Source organism: Aphelocoma coerulescens, chromosome 24 (assembly GCF_041296385.1).
Source record: "Aphelocoma coerulescens isolate FSJ_1873_10779 chromosome 24, UR_Acoe_1.0, whole genome shotgun sequence".
Taxonomy (NCBI): Eukaryota; Metazoa; Chordata; class Aves; order Passeriformes; family Corvidae; genus Aphelocoma; species Aphelocoma coerulescens.
The window spans coordinates 196,265-220,243 of NC_091037.1; the positions used below are offsets into that span (position 1 = coordinate 196,265).

The following is a 23,979-nucleotide window of genomic DNA, read 5'->3' on the forward strand; positions in this document are numbered from 1 at the left end:
GGCTGCCCAGGGAGGTTTGGAGTCCCCGTTCCTGGAGGTGTCCGAGGAACACCTGGACATGGCACTCAGTGCTCTGGGCTGGGTGACAAGGTAGGGATTGGGCACACGTTGGACTCGATGACCTTAGAGGGCTTTTCCAACCTCAGTGGTTCTGTGATTCTCATTATTCCAAATTCATTTGCAAAAGCTCTCACACCTCTAGTCACACCTTAGCAGGTGTGTAGGCCCAAGCTCATACGTTTGAGAGATTTACTGCCTCCAGTGGGATCTACACCGCAATTTCAGGAAGAGGCAGGACTTGAGCCGTTACGAGAGAAAACTTTGCAAAAGCATTCCCTGGAGAGACATCCTGAAGGAAGGTGTCTCCCCCTCTTCTGACCATAGAGGGAGCTGAGTCTCCAGAGTTAATTCTAAAACTTTCAAGCTCCAAGTCTGACTCCCAGAAATTTTATTGGCCCCGCTTCCCAGCACAATACTCAGGCCTCACACGTCGAGGAAAAAAGCAGTGCAGATTAAATAATTAATGCTTCTGGGTACTATTCTCCCTCTAAACTACACACAATCCCAAAGGAACAAAACCCTTAAAGAAGATGGATTGCTCTCGCTAGCACAAGAAGGAGAAATCTGACAGGGATCTACTTCATCATTCTGCCAAGGCTTTGTCAAACACCTCAGCTCCTGCACTTCAGGGAATAAGAAGTGGCTTATAAAAAGTGACTTTTATGTCAGTGAGCATGTTATTATGGATTAATCTCGCACTGGAGAACAGTCTTCATACCCTACTGCATCACCCAAAGAGTCTGGAGGCTGCTGCCTAGTGAGCTCCCGAGTTGTATCTTCCTTGTCAATCTTATCAGCCCCCTTGTTTGATTGTTAAAAACGTAATCAAAATGCAGCAAGCATTGGCCCAACGGCTCAGGACTTGCATATCTCTTCCAAAGAGAGGGAGAAAAAAGAGTGTTTCTCCCAAATCACAGAGTTTAAAAGTTCATGTTATCTACATATATTTTTAAAAGAAAAAGAGGAACAGTAAAATATCAGTTAATGTGCCAGTGGTGCTCCACTCTGTTTCTGTTCTCTTCTTCCACTTGTAGCATCTCTAAGAATACTTTAAAACCAGCCAACCAACCAAAACAACAACAAAAAAACAACGTTGAATTGAAGCTGAACAAGAAGCAATCTGGCTGCTGGCTTGTGGGCACTCCACTGCCTGAGTTCCAGTAAGGGAGTTTATCCTCTCCGCAGTTTTGAGCCAGATCCCAAAGTACTGAGCATCACCTTTTAGCTTTTTTAAGATTTTAACTGTAAGAAAAGCTGCTGGGGAGGGCCATGCTCCAGGAACATCCATGGGATTTCACCTGTGCAGCTTTCTAAGCTGAACTTGAGTACCAGACACAATCTCAGCCTGTGCTACACAGAGAGGAAAAAAAACCCTCTAAATACACTAAGCTATTTCTATTGCCTTCTTAGATACCCTATTTTCTTCCATTTTCAAGTCCTTTCTTGTTTAATTTACATATACAAAAGTTACATTTGCATTTTTAAACCCTATATATCTTTATTTAGAATTTCTTATCCTCCATGATGCTGTATATAATACAGCAGATATGGGGTTGTATTTTGAAATCAATTTCAATAATAAAATAAAATTACTTATATATACATACAGATAAGAAAAGCTACAGTTTTTAATATGTTTTGCAGAAACACACCCGCTAAACTTCCAAGCATTTTTGGTCTGTAACCTCCGTTTTTTAGAAGGACCACGCCTAACCCCTCTCATACCCTACTCACCTTCTCCTCGACTGCAGGTATTTCTCCTATGTGCCAACCCAGAGTAAAGGAACCTCGGTTTACCCCCTTACATTTAAATGTTTTGGGGTGTTACAGACCCTTGCACGGGTCTATACAGTTTGCCATTATCTGAGTGGGAGAATTTAGGTGAGACAGGCACAGGTTGGAGGGAAACTCACGGCGCTACATCAGGTTTTGATGTTCATGTGGTTTAATAAGTTAACAGATTCAGCCATTACACAGCAATAGAACTCTTCTTCAAGATTTACAAAGGTGCAAGAACTTCATTTAGTCGTAAGTAGTTTAATTTTCATTATTAGCTACACAGTTCCAATTCTTTCCCACCTGAACAACCTGGGGTCAAAATTTTTAATCCACCCAGACAGAAAGCATCAAAGCACAAAAGAGCACACACAAGGAGGGGGGCTAATTCAAATTCCATGTACGCATTTGGTCCAGTACCTTACAAGCAAGGAAAGGTGATGTGGACCGGTCGTGCCTTATAGAAGGAGCTGCGATATAACAAGTACACCTTTGCCGGAAGTTTGACCACCACTGGGACTGTTACCCTACCCTGAGACTCGCCGTGACCTTGCAGTAGGGAAGGCGGGGTGGAGAGAACAATGCAAAAAGACCACAAATGACAACCCTCCACACACTCAAGCATCTCCACAGCTACCCAGAAATGACTTCTCTGTAGGTTTAGCAAACAATGACCCAAGAGAAGCTATCGCATCGCTAAAGCCAAAGAACGTAACAACACCACGTGCCATGCACCCAGTTCTAGTCTAGAAACGGCACATGCCCGTGGTGCTCTTCTATCAGTTTGAAGAAGTTTTTGTTACATTCCCCTCCACTGAACTTGCTCTCCACCCAAATAGTCTGCCCTCGCTCTTCCCCATTTCAGTCAAGCTGCCTAAAAACCCCACCCTCAACTGCATAAGCAGCATGGGGGTGCTTGCAGGGGCAGGAGTTTGATTTGCTTGCTCAGGTCTGCCCCTGCAGAGGTCTGCGCAAGGAATGGATATGAACACCGAAGAAGCTGGTAGGGCCACTCTCCTGTGCCCCTATTGGCACTGTCACCCGCAGTAACTTTGCACCGTTACCGGTATAGGCATTTGCAGAGCGTGCTCTAATTATAAGTGTGTGCAAATACACATCTATGCACCCAATCCCTCTGGCCTCAGACATCCATCACGCTAAATCCTATGGCACCGTCAGAACACTGAGGTTTTGCGGTTCCCTTCATTTTTTCCTGTGTCCATTTTCCACTGACTCAAGAGGATATCTCTCATGGGCCAACATCAAGGGCTTTTTTTGATGACGAGACTCTTAAAAAGCCTTTCCTAAGCATAGGGAGAAGATGTATCCAGACAGAAATATAAGCATACTTACAGCTTACAGCTACCGTAAATCTATTTTCTTCAGAGAAGCAAAAATACACAGCCACAGGTAAATTCTAGTAAATCTGTTCAGCCAAAATAAAAAACAAACAAACAAAACAAACCGACCAAACCAACAAAAAAAACCCCCACAAAACCCACAAACAAGCAAAAAAACCCCAACAAACCAAAAAACCCTCCAAGCAAACAACAACAACAAAAATAAAACCCAAAAAAACCCCCAAAAAACTAAAACAATCCCAACAAAATGCCTACTTTGGCTTCATTTACAAGTCACTGTTCCTGCTTGTGCAGCCAGTAGCAAAACATGGCATTTGGAACGCAGGCCCTCATATGCAGGCTGAACTCCTTCAGAAGCTTCCGTGCATTCAAGCCCGCTGCTCTGCTGTTCCTCTTTCACCATATATTTGGTCAAGGACCAATTTCACAAGGTGCAAATAGCGAGCCTACCCTGAGACAACAATCTGCCAACTGCAGATCATTTGAGCTTAAAAAGTTTGATGGTGGCATGTGCCATTCATGGGGTTGCTCTGTGGTCCCAGGCATTATGAAATGCCACAGAGCCCACAGCAGCACCAAGGTGAGGGCACAGGCATCTGGAAGAAGTTAAACAGGGAAAGTAGATTTCAAATAGCATTTCTTCTGACCTAAAGCCAGAAACATAAGTGGGGATTTAATACAAAAGAGGTTTCTCAAAGCAGCAATTCTATGGGGGGAAATTCCCAGGGACTTAGTCTTTGCAGCTTCTGGAGAACGAAACCCTATGTGACCTTCCCTTTCCATCTGAGAAGATTAGGATAGAAGAATTGTTTCTCACACCAATAATCACACCTCCACCACGAAGCAGATTCATTACCATTCGTGCCTTTAAGAAACCAGGAGATTCACCTGTGCTCACAGTCAGGACTAACAAAACGGGCACCTACTGCTTGGGGGATGAAAACATCTCTGCGGGCCAGAAAGAAAGCCTTGTTCAGATAAGAAGAGGAAGGATCAACACAGTTAATAAGGAACATATCGGAACCAGAAAATTTCCAACGCACACAGCAGAGCCATGCCCTGCTATCCCTCTGTTCCTCAAACAGCACTTCAGCCAAACACCCTGAAAAACCATCTGCACTTATGGAGAACATTCAGAAGAAGATAAAAGGTTACAATATTGGTCTTATGCTGTACAACTCTGAGAAGCAACAAAATGTCAGAAAATACATCTCCTCTAGGAAACACAAGCAGATGTAGGACTTAATGTCGGGGGATGCATTCTGCCAGCACTAGACAACATCCATTCCCTTTGCAAGCTGTCTAACCAGATACAGATTTGCAGCACAAGTTACTGCCCGTGGTAAAAAACACTGCTAAAAATTCGAGGGAAGGTATGCCCCTACTGGCATGCTTCCTGCGTGCCATTCATTCTGCCGAGCACAGTGCAGGTGTCTTCTGCTGCATCAAGTTCAAAACCAAAAACGGTACCTCCACTGCAAGTCATTGGCAGGCATAGCCTGAAGCAAACAAACCGAGAACAAAACAGGAAAGCCAGAGACATATGACAGGAACTGCCCATTTAACATGGCTAGAAAGGGACCCCATGGCCGGTGAGGAACTCAAGCTTCCGTTTTTACTCCCTTTCCTATCACCTCCTCATCCAAGCCAGACCAAAATATGCTGGGTCAAGAACCTAGGTATGTGTTTGTCAGACACAAACCTTGCCTTTCCTCCCTCCGGTCTACAGTGACAATGACAACACTGGCTAGCCCTCACAGCCCTCCTTGTGTACATGAGCCTCAGATCCCCAATTCCCAAGAACAGTGGTGACCCTCGGTGTTCACCTCCAGCCACTCCGCACCAAGACAGCTCAAGACACTCTTACAGTTTAAAGAAAAGAACACAGAACTATCAAAAAACGGGACTCGAAGCAGGTCCTCGATTAACCCACAACTGAAGAGCTGTGGGCTCTTCCGCTGGCATTTCTAATGCAAAGCTTCACAGCATCCCACTAGAGAAGTGGTGCTGTCTGGGTTCAAACTTTCAAGGTTTAATACCTTGAAATGGTGTTAAAACAAATAAATAAAATCCAAAAATGGAATACAAAGTAGTGTCGTAGCTGCAAGTCGTAGAGGGGATGGTGCAAGGGAGAACGCCAAACTGAAACCAAACTCCGAGACTTTGGGAACAAGGGTGTGCCTGAGAAGGACAGCACCGCACATGACAGCGCCGCACCAACCCAGCAAAAGAAGGCTATGTCAAACTGGTGGCTGAATTGCTACAGGCAAGCCACAGATGGGATCTGCTCAAGTTCCAACAGCACTGTAAGTGCAAACCACAGTCATTCGCATCAAGGAAAATGATCCTCAGCGAGAAACAGTGAGCTCTCTGACATCCACGGCGCACGGAAGTGCAAACAAAGCCACAGTGCCATGTGGACAAGGAACGAAACAAAAGATAAAAGACATGACAGAGCTTGGGGACGACAAGGACTCCCAGACCAAAACAGATGTAGAAGTTCCTGGTCAGCCAGCTGGACCAATACGATTCTTCGGATTCATACATGCCCAATCATGTGAGGAGTCGGCAGGAAAAACAGCAGAGTCCCTCCTGCTAGCACACACTGGCACTTTCAATTACAGCCCTTGGTAACTCTGGCCTTCCCTACCTGCACAAACATGCAAGAAATAGCCGCCCGTAAATCCTTTTGCAGCAGCATACCGAACGCATTCTGGTCTTTGGAAACAGCACACAGCAGCAGTATCGGCAAGCCAAGGTTTGTCCTTCTGAGAAACGCGTTTTACGCACACCACCAAGAGAACTGCTTTTTCAGCTGGTAGCATCCTGCATAAGGAAGGGCAACAGACACCACCACAGGAGGTACTCTAATGGAAGAGCAGAGCTAGAGAATCCAGTCAGGCCTGGGAAACAGCTCTTCTGTGAGGTTTTTCCTCCCCTCTGTCCCACCTCCTTAACTCGACAGCCCACAGGAGAGCAGGAGTTTCCTCTCAAACCAGGCACACTGACAGCATGAGTGTTTCTCCCGAGAGCATTGTTATGTGCTATCTGAAGGGAACTTCTGGGGATATTATAGACAAAATGTGCATGGGCCAGGAGACCAGACAACTGTTCCTCTAGAAGAACAGCCTCCTCCCGCACGAGGATTCTATTTTCCCCTGCACGCCTCTCCCTCTGCAAATACCCACTGCAGAAATGCCCTCTGTTTGAATGGGGTGGATCGTGTTTGCAGGAAAAAAGGAAATGCAAACCAGAAAGATTCCTTCTACTAGAGGAAACTCATCAGTGAAAACACGTAAACTCTCGCCTCTTTCTGGCATGTGCCTTCAGGCTCCCCATCAGACTGCCTTTCACCACATTCCTTGCCTTTTTCCTTGCCATCCATCCCCAGCATGGTGCCAGTCCTTGGCACGAGAACCACGAGACTGGACGCTCTGCAGGACCGGAAGACAGCCTGGCAGCCCTTCGGCAACATCCCCAAGAGTAAGGGATCTGCTCATGCAATAGCTGGTGTGTGCATTCAGTACAGGCCCTTCCCTGTTCAAGAACACAGATGTGGAAGGAGTGCTGTGTCACAAGGTGGCTGCACAGGGTGGCAGAACTGACAGCACTGACCAGGCGTTCTTGAGAGGGCTCAGGCTTCTACGAAAACTTGTGCAGTGGTTAAAACTTCCTTCTTAGAGACTTCTTCCTTCCCCAACACAGCACAGAAAACAGGGGCTCCTCAGTGCTGTCTGAACCAGAGACTGTTCCAATGGCAGAGCCAGATGGAGGACCACAACTCCGACAGCTGTCTTCCGACAGCTCACAGCCCAGGAGCACATCACCCTGCAGCGCGCCTCAGGTTACGGCCTCTGCACCAAGCACAAGCAATAATAGCATTTAGATCATCAGTGACTGCATCTCTCACTAGAAGAGCCGAGTGAGGCTACATCCCACACTTCTCGGCAATGTAGCTAACCAGCTAACCCAGTAGTTTCTTGATTTTAACTCTGAAGGCTGCCACTTGAGAGACCTGCCCCCCGTTTCCGTGAGGCACCTGACGATGCCAGATGGCTACAGAGATGGAGTCACTTCTGCAGCTCCTGGGACCCCCGGGGGATTAGCGTGCCACCTGGATTTTCTGGGAGAGCACAGTGGGGTGCAACAATCAGAGAAGGCTAAGCCAAGGCAGCCAAACAGCCTGAGTCCTGGGTTTGCCACTTCTGCTCCCCAAATGGTGTAAAGCACTGGGATGTCTTCCCTCAGCCAAGGTTGGAAAGAACTGGACTGCAAGTCACAGATACCATGGAGTGGGAAGACAAGAGACTAGAAAACAATCTCTGAGAAATCTTTCCGATGGGCTTCTCCCTCCTTCAGTTCTCACCTGCTGACGTGTTGTCACTACCTTTGGGTTTGGATTTAGACTTGAAGGAGAAGCGTTTGATGAGGCGGTGAGAGAAGCTACCAGTTTTCTTTCTGGTGGCGGAGTTGGCAGTGACATTGGACAAGTCATCGTGTGACTGACTCAGGCCCGCTTCCTTCTGCTTGCTCCTTCTCCGGAAGATGAGCTTGGTACCGCTCCGAAGAAAGCTAACTGCAGAGACAGGAAGGAGACAGAAACCATGATAGCATCCTGCAATGGCGAGTTTCGGGGACAGTGACGCACCCAGCCATTCTCACACATGCAGCCGTCCGCTTCCACGCCGAGCGGCAGAAGTACGTGGCAGGTCAACTAATCTCAGCTTCCAAATGCAAGACAAAGTCTCAGTTCATGACAGACTGCAACATCAACAAGCCACCCCACTAAACATTCCGCCCCGTGTCCCCTCTGCATAAACAACGTCCTCCCCTTAGTGGAAGAGTGCAGAATTTTAAATGAAAGCCAAGACTCATATGAATGGAAAACAAGCGAGAACATGTGGATCTGAAGACCCTGAGAGGAATATACAAGAGGGAAAAGGCCTCTCAGACCAGCCTGTCTCAAGGGCACATGGATTAACTTTGTCATCGATTGCCTGGAACAACTGCCTGCGTTTCTGTGACACGCCCGGTCTGGAGGCAAATAATGCCAATGGCTCCTTATGACTCACTCCAGCAGGAGAAGATGGAGACGCTGATTGCTCTCAACCTCAAATGGATCAGAAAGACACATCCAAAACCTGCACGCCATGTAACACTCCTAGGGTATTTCCTGTGGAGGGTGTTTGTTTTCCATATTCCCTCTCTTCCCCACCTGCCAAGTCTCTCAAGAATCTGGGTCACACACCCTTCTACCCACTGACGTGCAAGAAAGGGGCCTCCGCAGCTCAACCCGTACCTGTTTGTAACAGGGTACAACCCCCCAAAATTTGTCCCACTCTCATACTCCGAGTAACCAAGAATTCGATTTGCATTTCTTTATGTAAGTCGGTAGCAGAAAAATCCAAGATGCGCCATCCACCTAACTGACAAATGTGCGGAATGGCGAGGACAGCAGCTAGGTTGGGGCGGGCCCACTCCATCATTTAAAAGAAGTGAGTTTGTGGGGACATCTTACAGTACGACAGGTCAGAGGCACTAGCTGCTTCGATACTAATAGAGAAAGAAGGAGGGCAATCGAGGCCCATACAATCCACATTGCTGGACGGCCTGCACTTCCACACCACGGGCGGCCACATTCAGAGAAGGAATCATTATTTACGGACATGCGCCTGATCTGTGGACCTGGAGGCCAGGGAGAGAAAAGGGGGTCTCCAGAATACACAGGCTGCGCAGGGTTCCCATCCAAGGGAGCATAGAAACTCAAAAGGCTACAGGAATCAGACACCTACAAATGGCGGCATTTGGAATCATTCCAGTGGAAAAACCACAAGAGGAAGGCAGGCTCTTCCAGGCTCTGTCAGAAGCTGCTCTTTGCTATGCTGAAAGGTGGCTGCAGACCCCATGCTTGGGTGGGGAACTTGGATGCCACTTTATCCTCATGTACAGCTAATCTTACAGGCTCATGTTAGCTACCATCTAACAGTTCATCCTTACCTTTGTGATCTTTCAAGCTCCTGGTCTCAAGGGCTCCCGTGGAACCAGTTTCGGACTCAACATCTTCCACTGACGGTCTTTCAGAGATGTCTGATCGCGTTGTCTCGTCCAGCTCCTGACTGTCCCTTTGTCCCAATGGCGACGCTTCCAGTGGCTGTGACAATTCCGTAGAATCGTGCATCCGCTCAGCTGTGCCCTCTGCCTCAGAGTCCCCATATGCTGTGGCCTCCAGGGATGCAGTGTAACCCAGAGAAAGTGCCATTTCATCTTGAGCAATAGGTACCTGAAGGGAGGTTAGAAGGGCAGACAGACATGAAGACAGGATCAAAAGAATTGCATTCATCTCCCTACTTCCATCTACACCTACATGTGGATGGCCCAGTTCAGATCATCAGTGCTAGATAGCACCGATGTGCAATTATCCCTCTTTGGCTGAAATATACTGTAACGTGGCCGATTACAAAGCATTCTGCTGCATGTCCCTCACTCCCATAGCCAATTTCAAGGAGAACGCCTTATATTCTCCACAAGGTTCAAAACCAGCTATGGCAGCCACCTCCCTTTCTGCAGCTACCTGCTGTGAACTCCCACCAGTGGCTACCCAGCAGACTGGCAAGGTACCTTTTAATGCTCACTGGGAAGAAGCGAAAGGCTTCTGATGAGCCAGTTATCTGTGCTGGAACCTTCCCACACTGGTCCCTACAGGACAGGTTAGTTTCATGCACGCATCCCTAAAAACGACCTCCCAGACTGGAAATGCAGCTCCTAACTACCAGAGACCTTGGACACTCCTGAGATGATCAGTGTACTACGTTTTGTTGGCGTCTTCTTGATGGTCTTGTTATTCGTCTCAGTTAGCTGCCTGATTGCCGTCTCGGCCACTGGATCCAAGCCATTGGGCATATGGCTATCCCCTGAGCACAAGAAAAATACCAATGCTTGGAGTAGCAACCTTCAGCAGAAGCAGAAGGTCGCTTGCCGACCGCGATGCTTGTAATAGGCAATTTACATGCACACGAACGTAGTTTCCCCACCCAGAGTTTATTACAGACTTGTCCAAATAAACCAAACAAAGGGAGGTCTGTATAGCTAGCTCTTGGCTTTTTTAGGTAGCTGAAAAGTTTCATTTCCCACCAGGCATATCATTAAAATGCGCCCCCCCACCCCCGCTCAGTGAAGACTTCCAAACACTCCCAATAGTTTGCTTTGGCGGCGAACTGTCAAAACGGCGGCAGTGCTCTGTTCCAGACACAATCAGAGCCCCAAGTGCAGGGTGAGCAAAGTTCTTTGGGTCCAGATAGACTGGAAAGTTCTTGCCAAGCAAGGAAACACTCATAGTCACTGACTGGATAGTCAAATGGGAATGTCTTTTACCTGCCCACACCCCACCACCAGCCTTCTGCCCCCACCTTCACTCAGGCGCTTGGACATTCTCTGAAGCAGAAAATGTAAATGAGCTCAGGGAACCGCACTCAGACTGCCGCTTTCCGAAACAGGCTAAGGAACAGTTACTTCAGTAAGAGCCTCAAATTTCCAAGCACTTACGGCTACCGCTGGGCAAGTGGCCATGAGGACAGCCGGTCTCCAAAAGCACTGTTGTCTTCTTCTCAGTCACTTCCACCTTGGAAGGTGACCTCGATGGTGAATCTTCACAGCAAAAGAGACACAGAGATCCCAGTAAGTGGAGATGAAGCTTACGCATATAGCTTATTATGCTCTCATATTGTGCCCCCTACACACAACCCCAGAAAGCCTCAAGTGAACATTCGGAGAGCCTGCAAGGCTGGTTCTGTAAGGCTTTGTGGCAACAACGCAGTAAGAAGCCTACTGGCAAAAACTCAGAATCACAGAATGGTTTGGGTTGGAAGGGACCTTAAAGACCACTTAGCTCCAACCAGCCTACTACTAGACCAGGCTGCTCAGGGCCCCATTCATCCTGGTCTTGAATGCTTCCAGGGACAGGGCAGCTACAGCTTCCCTGGGCAACCTGTGCCAGTGCCTCACCACCCTCAGGGGGAAAAATTTCTTCCTTATGGCTAATATAAATCTACCCTACTTCAGCTTAAAGCCATTCCCCCTTCTCTTATCACTGCGTGCCCTTGTAAAAAATCCCTCTTCAGCCTTCTTGTAAGCCCCCTTTTAGGTACTGGAAGGATGCTTGCTATAATGTCTCCCCAGAGCTTTCTCTTCTCTGGGGAGCCTTTCTTCACAGGGAAGTGTTCCAGGTACATGACCAACTTAGTGGCCTTCCTCTGGACTCACTCCAACAGGTCCGTGTCTTTCACGTGTTGGGGGGCTGCAAGGCTGGACACAGTACTCAAGGTGGAGTCTCAAAAGAGCAGAGCAGAGGGGGAGAATCACCTCTCTCGACCTGCTGGCCATGCTTCTTTTGATGCAGCCCAGGATATGGTTGCCTTTCTGGGCTGCAGTCCTGTGAAGCAGATGCATAGCAATACCTCATTCATGTCAAGCCCCACCTCTTGGAATATCCAGCACCACATTCACCAGGACACCAGAGCGCAAGCAGCAACAACCCCTAGTAAGCAAGGTCAATATGCTTTTGGCTCCACATTCAGCATGTTCAGCGTAACTTCTTTAGCAATGAAGAAACTAGAGAAAGCACGGCTAAACACTTAGCCTGACATCATGCAGAGGTTATGCGGTGGCATACGCATTAGACCTCCCACTGCCAAAAGAGTGTGAGAGAGGCTCATCCCTACCTCACCTTCCCTCTAGACACAGAGCTGCATCAATTCTCTCCCCTAGGGCTACACAAGGGTTTCCAGCCAGCCACAAAGACGCTAGGGATACAACAAGGATGCCTGTGTTCCGACCTGCACACCAGAAGTGGTACGTAAAGCGTGAGCCTGCAATGACCAGATGTGATGGCTAAACAGTTTTGCTACTGCCTTCGTGAGCAGCCATGGGAATATCGCAGCTAAGTTTGTGCTGCCATAGCAGCCACCTGTACAGTACACCTGCTGCTGCGCAGCCTCACCCAGTTTGCAGTCTGCCTTGGGCCGGGACTGAATTGTGGTGACAGTAGTCACGATGGTGCCATCGGGCATGATGGTCCGGTCCATCTCCACCTTCTTAGTGGGGGTGATGCTGGTTCGCAGAGATGCGGCATGATGAGCATTCAAAGATGCAGGAGCCTCCTGGAACAGCAGCTATAAAGAGTAAAGCACTGCTCAGAGAGGTTCTCTTCCTCCCAGATGGAAAGGCCGGCATGTTTGGGCAACAAAAGCTAGAGCTCTGGGCATCAAGGAGCCATCCCCAATATGGTATCAGTTCAACAGCCGGAGGCTCAGGGACCGAGGGTCCGGTGACAGCCACCCTTCCATAGCATAAGGGTCTGCTAGTCCTCTGCACCAAGCTCAGGTCCAAACATGCGTGTCTCCAGCTAGAGGCTCGCATCACGAATGCTTCCAGAGCGTGCGTGCGTGCAGAGCTTGGGGGATCATGAGCTCACCTCCAATGTAATGGTAGCTTCAGCTATCAGTGACTGTCCAGCTCCCGGGGCCAGTGAGCAGACCTGTCTCCCAGATGGTTGTTTGCCCGAAGAATCAATCAAAAGTGTGGCATATGCCAGCAGCACATCTGCAAGAAGGGAGAGTAAAAATGAAACCCTTCACAGGACCTCAGCACCTCAGACACCTCCAAGGTAACTCCTACTTTTGTGAAGCAGCCCCATGGGCCAACACAGCAGATCCCCACAACTCCGCTAACTCCCAGGTTCAAGAGGGAGAAGAGGCAGGCAGCGCTCCTCCGCTCCTCTTCAACAATCCAGGAATCAGCTGCCTTGAAAAGATGACCATTGTGTGGCCTCCATCAAAAATAGATACTGCAGTTAGTCCCTGACTGAGTACAAACGAACAGTTAAGAGCCGTACGCAAAGCTCTCCTAATACAGGAGGGAAAATCCCACATGCCCCTCCCTGCTTCAGAATGGAGACGGGCAGGCCACAGGAACCTCCTGATTCAAGGTCAGATCCAGACCATTTTGGTAAGAAGAACAGAACCCAGAGTTACTTCACACAGTCAGAAGCTCACATAAAGCTAAATATGAAAAGTCCTTTGCAGAATTCATCACACGTTGTACCGACATTGAACTACCACGGCCTAAAGTGCAGTAAGTCCCTTAGACACTTTTGCCTCCCCGTCTTATGACCCATCTTATGGCTGCCCATACTCACTTCCCCCTCCGTCGCTGTTCCCCAGCACCTGTAGTTTCAGTTCTTTGCTTCTAGGTCCCAACTCCCTGTTGAAATCGAAGATGGGCTGGTGTTAGGCACTCTTTTCTAAGTGGCCATGAAGCAAACAACCTCATTCTGTATCTTCCCTCCCTCAAATCTCACATGCCTCATCACCCTCTCCAAAGTTTCAGTAGCATGCACTGCTGTGGAGGACACGACTAGAGCACCAAACTACAGAAATGATAACTCTGGTTCATGTGCCCTGCAGAGCTGTGTAGGCTGCCAGTGGAAGTTGAGAGGGCAATCTCTCTGGAAGGCTGTTTATGCTACGGCCCTACTGCCCCTGCTGCTCCTACAGTCAGCGTTTCTGTCCACCCAGTTAAAACACAAAGTGTCCAGGGAAGTGAGAAATACATACACGAGCTTGGACCAATTGCCGGAATCAGTAGTCTAGCATGGGGGCAGCACAAACGGACATCGCCCCGTGGTACAGACTTCACCACTGCACCATGCACATCAGTTACTGCAGCGCGGTAAAGATACCCAGAGACTGTGCCGGTCCACCCACACTGTGGGTAGGCCAGAAAGGGAGCAGACACTTACAGAAAGAACTCGTCAGTCCACTCCATCTCTCCTGCAGCACCGACACTGCCACTTGGCATCGGCCTCGTCCACTTCTGCTGCGGGGGGCTGTCTAGCTCTGCCACACAGCGTATCTCCCCAACTCCTGCAACAGAGAGACAGAGGGCACGTGTGCACTCGTCAACAAGAGGCAGTGGTTCGTCAGGCACATGTCCCTCTTTTCCATTCAAACCCACCCAAAACATCCACTCGCTCCAATCTCACCGCCTGCATGCTTGCCCCTGTGGATCAGCAGTGTTTTCACGCTTACCTCCCTTCCCCTGGCAGCCCAAGTTCAGCACACGAAGATTCCGGAGCAACAGCTTAGAACCCAGAGGGACTGCTGCTACTCCGGACGGGGACTCTTGAGTCAACTTATTGCTGGGTACCTGAGGAATAGCAAGAGCGAGACCGATACCTTTATCGTTCACTCGCCAGCAGACAGCAGCAAGATTCATTGTCCTTGTATCTATTAACTAGCTCCTTACACCAACACAGGGGAATACCCGCAAAGCCGTCCATCAAGAGATGATGCTGCAGGTTTCCCGAGCTATTGACCTTCAGTGGGCCCTCGTGTTATTTAAGATGGGAAGTTTAAGGCAGATTGAGAAGGAGACAGACAAGAACAAGCTTGCTGGCTACCAGATGGTCAACCGACAGTGACAAACCACAGACCATTCCATGCCTGCAAAGGCTGCCCTGGACAGAGCCTTGGTGTTCTGAGCAAGGGAGACTGCCAAAACAAAGATGTACCTCAGGCAGTCCAGCTCCACAAGTACATGACCGACAATCAGCATTCAAGAAAAAAGGTGGAAGGAACTGCCCTTGGGAGCAATTTCTATTCATCCCTATGCACCATGTCGCAGTACCCAAACTCCTGTGACAGTGCAGGCCAGGATTCGGCTGCCGCCCAGAAGCGAGACTCAACCCTTGGATTCCTGCCTGAGCCTCAGCCCTCAGAAGTGTCTCGGGGCCTGTGTTTGAGGCACAAGAACGACACGAGGAGAGAGACTTACCGCACTGGCTCCAGCAGTAATGGCCATCAAATTCACTGTCATGGCTGGCTTCGTGCTGACAATGGTATCCTCGATCAGATCCTTTATAGTGGACAGATCCGCTCTCCCTTCATCCTTCCCTCCGCAAATCAAGAGGAAATGCAGCAAAGTCATAAAAAAAAGGACACAGTTACAGCTCCACCTGCCTCTCGAGCCTCTAATACGCTACACAGTCATTCTCTCAGTAATAACCTCCCAGATACTTTTCCCATGTCCCATACTCGCTCTCCTCAGTGCTTAAAGCTTCTGTGTAGCAGCTGCAGGCAAATGCAAGCTTTCTAAATGTGATAAACTAAGCCTCTACATCTGTAGTCTATACAATACAGTATAGTAGTCTTTTTACAATACAGCTTTTACAGTTTGTCACATGCTCACCACCTCAGGAGACGGTGCTACCACGCTTTTGGGAAAACAGCCAAATCCCTACATCTACTCTGGATAAAGTAACAAAGGTGTCAATAAAACAACAAATCAACCAACCTATTTGGATCATGGAAGCGCAAGCACGCCCACATTCTGTTCATTAAAATTCTAACCTGTGGGTTCCCCACATTAATCTCTTAAATCTTAACTAATTTCTTAAAAAAGCCCCGCCAAACATAACCAACAAAACCAGACCAACACAACAACAAACACCACCTCACACAAAGAAAGAGTGGCAACCCAGCTCGTTTTGCAGCTCTACATCTGACAACAGCAGGAGGAACCTACATAGACAGAAAGCCTTCAATAGGTACCACTTCGGCCCTCGAGGACGCTGTTGTGACACAGCTGAGCTAGTATTGATTCCAGGGTGAAAGAATCCCTCCACTGCCCTAAAGGGCCATGACAGTGAGTTGCCAACCTTCCTCCTTCACAGCAGCCTGCCTTCTAGGTGTTTCTGCTCCTTCCTCCCTTTCTCCACTCAAAGTCAGCCTCCCACTGTTAGCCACTCACCTCAGGAAGTTCAAGTCGTGGAAGAACCAAAAGGTCCAAGTTTGGTCTGTCCTTGAATGTCCATGACACCAGGAGACCCTCATTCTGTATCTCCTCCAAGTGGATCTCCACCTGGCCCAGAACAAATAACCACAGTCAGGAACTGTTTCTGTTTACATTAGGTGATTTTTGCTCCGTTCCAAATTCAGCAGTTTAAAGGCCCTCACACCAGTGCAACAGTAAAACATGGAACATAAGAACGCAAGTGCTCCCTGGCCTATGGGATAAAGCAGCTGCAGAAGCCTCATTGCTCCATAGTGAGATCCGGCTTCCTCACTGCTGTTGGATGCCCAGGCACCATCAGAGGGAAAAATGATTCATTATTTCTTTTACTGAAGAAAAAGCCTGCAGTACAATCGAAAAGTGCCCAACTGGGCCCCAACACATAGGATATTTACTGAGCTACATCAATTAACCCTTGCCAAATGTAACCACAACCATTTATAAGTTAGCAATGCATCTCTAGGAGATGATCCTCAGGTTGCACCAACAGTCTGCAACAACAAACCAGACCGTACAGCATCCTGAAGTTTAGCTGAAGTTGAAAAGTTGCACACCCATGTACCCATAAAAGCATCATTAATGTGACAGACAGAGGCAGAACTACATAGGAAGACCCCCCGACCTGAGAACTCTTGTAAAAACTGGGTAATGAAATTCAACCTAGTTCTCAATTGACAGGTTGACATTTACCGACAACACAGAAGGTCATCGGACAAAAGCAACAGACGTGAGACAGTAGCCAAGTAAGTAACCAACAAGAGGTCTGCAGAATAGACAGGGCACAATCGGGAACACAGTAGAATGGAATTTGAAGAATTCCAAAATGCAGACAGGCATGTGGTAATCTAACCAGCATTTCATAAAGCAGCAGCAGCAGCAAGACCTCAATTAGAATACCACGTGTAATTCCTTACATGAACAATCAACCTAAAACTTCAGCAGGTGCAGACAAGGAGACCCAGATAATGCCAGTGAGTAGGGGAGCAATTGGATGAGATGTGAGAAAGGGCACCTTTCAGAGATGAAAAGCAACTGCAGTTGACGCCCATAACTAGATTGGCAGCAGGCACACTACATGCTAAAGAGAGAGGGGAGCTGTTTAAATGACCACAGAACAGAAGTATAAAATCAAACTGGAACGACCTGATAAAAGTAGGCTGAAAATTGTAATAAAGCCTCTGAGAGCAAAAGCTTCCAGGACAACCTTCAAACTGCAACACCTGCGACAGCATGGGATTGGCTTCTGCTACCACTGAATTACTTCTAATTTTGCCATGTCTATTTTTTAATTTTTTTTGGGTGCACATATGAGCGCACTGCCTCCGAGCAAGATACCATCTCCGGCGTCACGTCCTTCATCACGATGGAAACAAAACCACGTTCAAAAGAATCAAATCCAGTCAGAAAGCAACTATGGAGTTACCACCCACTGTGATTTCAGAGCTTCTTTGCTGGAAGAAGCATCTCCGATATTCGACATGCAGAAAAAGCTGTATCATGCTCTTGAGAATGTGACAAGGGGAATGGAAAAGCAAGCTACTCCTCACCACAGATTTTTTCTTCGCACCCACTAACAGGACACCATACTTCTACATATCCACAGGACGTACCTTCCCCTTTCCATTGTGCCATGAAGGGAAATGAATTCTCTGGACTTCTCACTTCTTAAATACCCACTTAAAAACACAGTACAGAATGCTGCCACTGAATTCTCAGAACTCTCTGGAATTTCTTAAAGCTATGTTTCCGAAACATAGCTATAGCCGAAATCTGCAGATGAAGACTCGGAAAACAAGACTCAGCATGCAGATGGGGAATATCTGCCACCTCAACAAATGTTAGTGACCGCACACTGCTTCTTCCAGCCCAACGAGGCCTTTATTTGCACTGAATCAGATCCTCCTTCCTCGATCAGTGTGGGACTAGATGAAGGAGTAAGGTCAACGTCTAATTTCTTATAAACCTTACCTGAGCCTGCAGCACAGCCAAAGTGACATGATAGGAGTCCACAGAAACAGCAACTGGGGACTGCTGAGTAACAGAGACAGGAAATTTCACAGCTTCAGCTGACAGATGGCAGCACAGCACCTAAAAAGAAAAGACGAGTCTACATCTCAGCAAGAGGCAGCCGTGTTATTCTCACCAAGTTCCGCACTGCAAACCTGCCGCATCAGACCCTGTACAGTGACAAGAGCTCTCTTCTGCTCTCCACTGTAGGACCCTGATGTTTGGGTTCAGCATTCATACACCCCGGCTCCACCAACACATCTTCCCTCGCAGAGCTCACCGATGTGCAGCTCCAGAGCCTCCAAACAGGAGACAGACCTCCAAACTCCTCCAAACAGACCTCACCCAAAACCTCCCTGGTTCCACCATCTCAATCACAAATCACAGGCCTCAGCAGTCTGTCGAACACACCATCAATGGAGAAACCCCACACTGTACAGTTCAGAAGAAGCAAAGCCTTACCATGCTGTGGTCCGACTGTCCCTTGCATGTCACACAACTTATATTTGCAGCTTGTGGTAACTGAGGACCCTCTTCAAATGTGATCTGCACTGAACTCTACAAAGAGAAAACTCTGTCAGTTCCCGTAGTCAGAGCAGCCCAGATAGTTTCAAAGAGGATGAATGATGTGGGGCCCCAGAGACACTCTGGCCTGTTTCCACAAATCCAGTCGGCACCCAGAACCATCACATACTGTAATCCTACCCACCTTGGCTTGTCCATACAGAGAAAGGAAACAAGGTGTCCGATTAAGGCTTGAATTCACAAACACTATGTTAATTTCAGACAGGTAAACCCAAATGAGGATGGAAAATTGATCTGGATAACAGTCAACCATAGATCGAGTGCATTATCCCTTCCTCATTGCAGAAGCTTTGCTGTTTCTTCACACGCGCTCTCTCTCTCTCTCCCCCCTCTGTACGCTGCTCCTGCTCCAAGGAAAAAGAATACCAAACCACCGCCACCAAAACCAAACACACACACACACACACACACCCCCCCCCCCACTAAATAAACAATTAACAAAATCCACATCCTCAGCATATGGTACATCAGCTCCTGTGCTCAACTTGTTCCTTTTTTTCCATCCTCTTCTGGTTTCTTAGATTACAATCTCCACTGTCCTCTTCATTTGAGGATCTCCCTGTATTTCAAGACCAGTCCTGTACAGAGAACCCTTCTTAAGAAATATAAGACCAAGATAAAGAGTTTGAGAGCATCCCTCCACAAAACCAAGCCCTCAAAGATTCCGTCTGCTCACGAGGGACAAAAAGAGAGAGATAGAGAAAGCAGGGAATCTGGGCACTATGACACAACCATTTGCCAAGCTGATTGCATTTTAGGGCCAGAACAATCAGAAGAGATGACAGAGCTGCAGCAAGCCACATTCCTCTCAAGCAAATGAGACTCTGCACTGCCACCTCTGTGCTACAGACAGACTCAAGTGAGGGGCAGAAAAGGCTCTGGGACACCAATCTGACAGGCATAAACACTTCAACCTGAAGAACTGCTTGCCCACCAAAAACTAGTCCAGATGCATGCCCTCCTTCTAACAGACACAAAGCAGCTCTCTCAGTGATGAAACTGAGAATGGATAACCAGTATTGGATCACTCCCTGCTGTTTCATATGAGTAATGCCTGCTGTTTCTTTATCTTACAAGCCTCCTCCACTGGAGCCATGTATTCGCTCACGTGGGTCAGTCCAAAATAGCAAATCACCTTTTTCTCTCTGTGACCAGAATCTCTGCCCAATGACTCAAGTATTTCAGCAGCAGCAGCAAGCTACCCCAGGTTCTTCCCAACACCTCACAGTCTCACCAAACTGGGAGGCACTGGTCAACTTCAAAACATCTCGCTGCTCAGCCTGCTCGGAATGAACCACATGCACAGGGTAGCATGAATCTATACATCCTCCAAGGCACAAGGTAGCATGAATCTATATATCCTCCAAGGCGTGGAGAAAACGTAGCAGAAAAAATAAAATGAGAAGGGCAGCATGCACTTCAGAGGCAACACAACTCCTTTCAAGTCTTTGCTCCATTTTAGGGCAAGAGAATTGTAATCCCAACAGGAAATACTAAATGTTAGCAGCTGTTATTTCAAGATCTACAAAAAATGTGGCACCTCGTGAAGCTGCTCTCTCAAGTACCAGGGATGAGAATGAGACGCGGCTAGAAAGCGGACTGACCCTCAGCTGTCCACTCCTGGCCCCCTCAGACCACGCTCCTAGCACAGTCCACTCAAATTCACATGCTGGCATGCTCCAACCACCAATCCACTCCTATAAATCTCCTACCACATATGTTATGTACTCGCATTCACTGAGATAGACAGAAGAAGTATCTCTGGGAGAAAGTGAAATTGCTAGCTTCTAAGCACACATCTATCCCAGACTCCCGTTGGGACTTAAAAGGGGACACGGGGTAGAGTCAGACTGGGAGCAGGGAAAGAGCAGCCATCAGTTGCAATGAGCGCCATCAGGCCTTACGTCCCATCCCTTGACCAGACACAAGAATAAATTTGTAGAAGGCAGGGACTGGAGGTGAGGGGGCCACAGGGCAAAGCTTTTTATGACAACGCTAGCATATTTGCAATGACAGAATTGCTATCAGTTCTAAACTGAGGTTTACCTGAAAACTACACTGCACTGCAAAAAAACATGCAGCTTCTCCATCAAGACCTCAGCGGATGGCAGGACTATCCTTTATACAACTTCATTACAAAAACAAAACAAAGAAACCCCTAACACACACCCAGCCCAGAACAAGTCTCCTGCTCTGTGGTCTTTGAAAGGTACACATGAAATACACACGGAAGACTGTAGCCAACATGAGGCTGACTTCCCCTAACTGTACTGAGCTTTTACAGGACCAGGGAGGGTACCGTCTTTTAAAAAAATCTCAAGTGCAATTAGGACTTTAACATTATTAAGTCCCTACTCTGTTACTATTTGGCAGCCAGCTAGTTCACTTGAGGGGGTAATTTGTCCGGACAAGGAAAAGTTACTCAGCCGTGCAACATGTTAGCAAAGTTGCAACGACTGAGACTAAAACAGTTTTGCTTCTTCTATTGATGCTACAGGGTGTAAAGCAAGGTGGAGCTCTCGTGGTAGAGTTCCTTGGCAGAATGCATCTCACAAAAATTCCGTGTCAAAGTGCTGACTAAAAGACAAAAGGCTCATTTTCAATTGCTTAATTGCCTTATCTGTCTAAGAGATGCCTCAAAAACAACTGTGTTATAAAATACAGTTGTGAGTCTAAGCCTAATGTTGCAAAGCAGTAGCTTTCTATATAGATCTCAAAGTTCAGACGTGACCGAAAACCTTACATAATTATTTTAACACCACCTTGAGCGCGTTTCCGTGGCTTTGCGTTACTCGGATTCAAAGACCACGCTAAGTCTTCCATCTCCATCCTCCACTGAAGTTTGTGCCATTTCTCCTACATGTCCAAAGGAATTTACACCTCTTAATTCCAAGGAGGAAACACTAGTGAAAACATAACTGTTCTCTCTCAGTTAGACTCAATCAATTGCTTAAGCCCATTTCATGAGCACTGGGAAGCTGAATGCTGGAATTCTATAGCTCAAAGGCAAGGCATTGGCAGGAATGGGCTGCCATTCTCCTGAAGGCAGGAGAACAGTCTAAGATGGAGTTTTTTCCACAGTTAAACACATATAAGCAGTTTAATCATTTCCCAGTTAAACAGATACAAGCACCTCCAGGTAAGTCCCAATCTCATCCAGAATCTCACGTAAGGCGAAGTCCTCCAGGACAACTCCCAGACCCTGCTTCAGAGAACAGCTTTTAGACCCAGCAACTCAATGAGGCAATGCTGCTTTCTGAATAGATATGCTCCAGACAAGGAGCAGCTGCAGCAGAAACTGAAGTGTAGCCCTCCAGGGGCCACCATGCCATTTCAGCCAATGGCTCATCTTCCCTTTACAAGAGTCCTAAATTCTGCAACTTATAAATTCAGGTCATTTGATGAGAATCTGAGTAATTCAACATATGACAGAAAAGCACGGCGTATCAGATATGGGAAACTAGCGACACTTTGACCACGATGACACTGCATTGTGGTAAGAGGGGCATGGAAGCAGAGGCTGAGTTTCTACAGGGGAAGCGGGGAAGCACTATTCCCGTCGGGGGAAGGCACTTCACACTGAATCTAGCCTAGAATTTGTCACTTTGTCAAAAGGGGAGATACTTTTCCTATCTTGCTGGAAAACTCAAGTTTGCATCATGTTCTTCGAGACTTTAACTGTCTTTTCTTCAAATACGTTAGCTTCATGCTAACCTTTTTTAGCTCTTGATTTTCCTATACAACTTAACAGGAAGGCAACGCCTTCCCACTCACACGACAGAAAAAAAAGGAGATTGCAACAGACTTTGGACTGCTTTGGACCACAGTTTCTGTGGGCATTAAGTCCCTGCCTTGCAGGCAACGCAAGCTAAATGCAATTATTTCCGTATGGAAGCATCAAGGCATATTCTCCTTCGTGAACTTCAAAACTACAGATAGTACAACGGTAGTACTGGGAGATTAAAGAAAATAAATACCAGAAAAATTCGAAGAGATTGCTGTGGAAACATCAGAGTGACTACAGCATTGCTCCAACCCGCGTTAAATAACGCGCGGCAACCCACTCCGCCCTTTCCGCGCTCGCACACCGCAGCGCACTCCCGCGCGGGCCGAACTGAGCCGTCCGCAAGGCTCCCGGTGCCTAACGGCTCCTCCGGCCGGAGCGCCCTGCGGGAAAGGGCTGTTCCGGCACCCGCGAACAAAGAGCAGGCGGGCGGGCCCGCCTCACCTCGCTGCCGCTCCCCCGCTCGGGCCCCGCCGTACCCCGTGCCGGCGCGCCTGGCTGTTGAGAGCTCGCACCCAAGCTCGCTGCCACTGCTCCCGTAGGGACCTGAGGGCGAGAAGCGCCGCGAGCAGCGCCCGCGCCCCGGCCTCCTCCGCCGCCGCCCCGCGCCGCCGTGGCGCTCGCAAGGCCGCGGACCGCCAGTATTGCAGCAGCCAGGCCGCCACGGTGAGCAGCGAGGCGGCGAAGAGCAGCACCAGCGCGGCCCAGCCCAGGTCCGGCCCCATGGCGCGGCGCGCGGGGCTCACGGCGGCGCGGCGGGCATGGCGGGCAGGCTGCGGCGCCGCCCCGCTCGCGGCACCGGGTGCACGTGGCCCCGCCGCAGCCCCGCGGCACCGCACGCGCACCCACCGCCGCCGCTTTCCTTCCGGCGCGGCGGAGCGCGCGCGCCTCTCGCGGCCCGGCGGAGCCGCCCCATCCGCGCCGCACCCACCGCCCCCTGCTCCGCCCCGTGCCTGCGGGCAGGCTGTGCCACTCGGTCTGAAGGGCAGGGAAGCCTCACGGCTGCTGCCGCGACCCTTCTCTTCTGGTGGACTGAAATAGGAGCACAGCCGCGATCTGAAAGCCCAGCTCCCCACCGGCTTTCCGAGCTCCGATTAACGACGCTTTTCTCCTCGCGTCACGCTCTTTTCTGCTGGGAGTCACTGCCTCGTTCCCACCAGGCACGAAGGACACACCACCGAGGCGGAAGCGTTCCCGTCCGTCTGCTCCCGATTGTGCCACTCTCACTGTGGAGGGCAAGCAACACAAATTTTTATCACCTCCCGACAGTCACAACCCAAAGTAGCAGCGGCCGGTTGGTGGCGATTCCTTGGTGTTAGAGCTCCAGGGTCTCTGGCCAGATAAGCTCCCCAGCAGTACCATGTGCCCGCCTCAAAGTTTATTTAAAGTTTACAAAATCACTTTTGCATATGTTCGACAGACAGCAGAACACAGGTGGCCTCTCAACACAGCAGCAGCTCTCTAGGTGGCCATAAGGCCATCAGAAAAATCAGATAAAGCCATCAGAAACCATTTCAGGCTGCCACGCAGGTGGCAGGGCACGTAAAAGTTCTTCTTGCT

General features: G+C 48.7%; 1 protein-coding gene across 1 annotated transcript; it reads right to left on the bottom strand.

Moving 5' to 3' along the window:
- Positions 1–1,987: 1,987 nt before the first annotated feature.
- C2CD2L (C2CD2 like) lies at positions 1,988–23,237 on the bottom strand. The gene is made up of 14 exons (XM_068994913.1): positions 22,899–23,237; positions 18,513–18,608; positions 18,012–18,131; positions 16,002–16,112; positions 15,027–15,140; positions 14,282–14,399; positions 13,993–14,116; positions 13,390–13,454; positions 12,667–12,794; positions 12,193–12,364; positions 10,740–10,841; positions 9,975–10,108; positions 9,195–9,477; positions 1,988–7,773 (listed from the first exon to the last, which is right to left on the bottom strand). The coding sequence occupies exons 1-14, from the start codon at positions 23,142–23,144 to the stop codon at positions 7,553–7,555; spliced, it is 2,034 nt and encodes a 677-aa protein (XP_068851014.1). The 5' UTR covers positions 23,145–23,237; the 3' UTR covers positions 1,988–7,552.
- Between the last annotated feature and the right edge of the window lie 742 nt (positions 23,238–23,979).

What these genes read in the sequence shown, in the direction of transcription:
- C2CD2L (XM_068994913.1), bottom strand. Translation starts at nt 23,144, where the DNA reads ATGGGGCCGGACCTGGGCTGGGCCGCGCTGGTGCTGCTCTTCGCCGCC. An exon ending in TGGACTGACGAGTTCTTTCT is followed by an intron (nt 13,455 to 13,992) that starts GTAAGTGTCTGC and finishes CGATTTCAACAG; the next exon opens with GGAGTTGGGACCTAGAAGCA. An exon ending in GAGCTTGAAAGATCACAAAG is followed by an intron (nt 7,774 to 9,194) that starts GTAAGGATGAAC and finishes CTGTCTCTGCAG; the next exon opens with TTAGCTTTCTTCGGAGCGGT.